Genomic DNA, 1,269 nt, shown 5'->3' on the forward strand with positions numbered 1-1,269 from the left:
CCCGGCCCCCCAGACTCACGCGGAAAGCCTGCCTGGCGGATCAGCTTCTTCTTAGACAGCACCTTCATCGCCTGTGGGAGAAAAGACCCAGCACCCAGGTTAAAGCAGTGAGGACAGGGGAGAGGGAAGCTCCCCCTATTCCAAGCTCTTGCTCATGTGGAGCCTCAGGACAACGCAGTGAGTACTTCGTCACTGGAGGTGATCAAGCAGCCACTAGGGTGTGTGAAGGCTGGACTCTAAGGACCCCTCCATCCCTGAAGGTGCTCTTGGGGTTCTGGTGAGCCCCCTCAGCTGAGAGACCATGAGCCTTGGAACTCGCTGCCCCTGAATCAAGACACAAGTGAGTCGGGGGTGACTGTCTGTTTTATCCCAGGGAAAACTGAGGCTCAGAGCTTATATCACTCGTCCAAGGTTACACGGCAGAGCCAGGATTTGAACCCCCATCAGACTGACTCCAAAGCCTTAGGTACAAGGGCACTGTGTCTCCCTCCCACACTGTGCTCAGTGCCACAGAGGATGAAGAAACGCAGCCCAGTTAGGCATAAGAGACGTTTGCTTCACCACCCCATTTCCCCATCTGTAAAATGGGAACAGCACTCCCTTCCTAATGCACACAATGGCCTGACAATAGAATGAGACCACAGCTATGACATCCTCCCCAGAAGCTGAGTGCTGGAAAGGAGGCGTTTTCTTTGGACAGCATGGGATTGGGGGGGAGGGGCTATGGATACTCACATAGTAGGTATTGTCGTTTTCATTGTAGGCCAACTTGACCACGCCATAGGAGCCCTGGAGAAAGGGAGATGCCCATGACATGCTATCTAGAAGTTATGATCTGCAAAACGAGGACCCTAATACAGTTGCAAAGCAGCAGCCCATCGGCCAGATCTGGCCTGCAATGGTGTTTTGTTGGACTTACGGAGTTTTTACAAAGTTTGAATTAGTTGCCAACACTTAACATCAGAAAGATTTCATGCAAAAATCTAGATTCCCGGCTTCTTTGAAAAAACTGGAAGAAGTGACTGTATGGAGCCCTCCTTTCCATATGTTAACAGTTTGCCACAGACCTCACTACTCCCTACTGTCTTATACCTAGGCTGCTCCATTCCTTCATAATACTCACTTGGCCTCTACAGGCATTTGAGTTTTTGTCTCTTCCCTGTACTGACACTGCCCACTGGCCGAAACACAAGTAAAAACAGATGTGAGAGTACTCTAGGGAAGAAAAGACAACACCAGTGTGGGGAGGGCACAGCTATCACCATGGCG

General features: G+C 50.7%; 1 protein-coding gene across 1 annotated transcript in view; it reads right to left on the reverse strand.

The window, feature by feature from the left end:
* CAMKK2 (calcium/calmodulin dependent protein kinase kinase 2) overlaps window positions 1-1,269 on the reverse strand; it is a 25,656-nt gene that overhangs the window by 22,300 nt on the left and 2,087 nt on the right. The window contains 2 exon segments of the mRNA XM_023733667.1: window positions 20-71; window positions 736-835. Coding sequence (XP_023589435.1) covers window positions 20-71; window positions 736-835 — 152 coding nt within the window.

The sequence above is a fragment of the Trichechus manatus genome, unplaced genomic scaffold (genome assembly GCF_000243295.1).
Source record: "Trichechus manatus latirostris isolate Lorelei unplaced genomic scaffold, TriManLat1.0 scaffold00061, whole genome shotgun sequence".
Classification (NCBI taxonomy): Eukaryota; Metazoa; Chordata; class Mammalia; order Sirenia; family Trichechidae; genus Trichechus; species Trichechus manatus.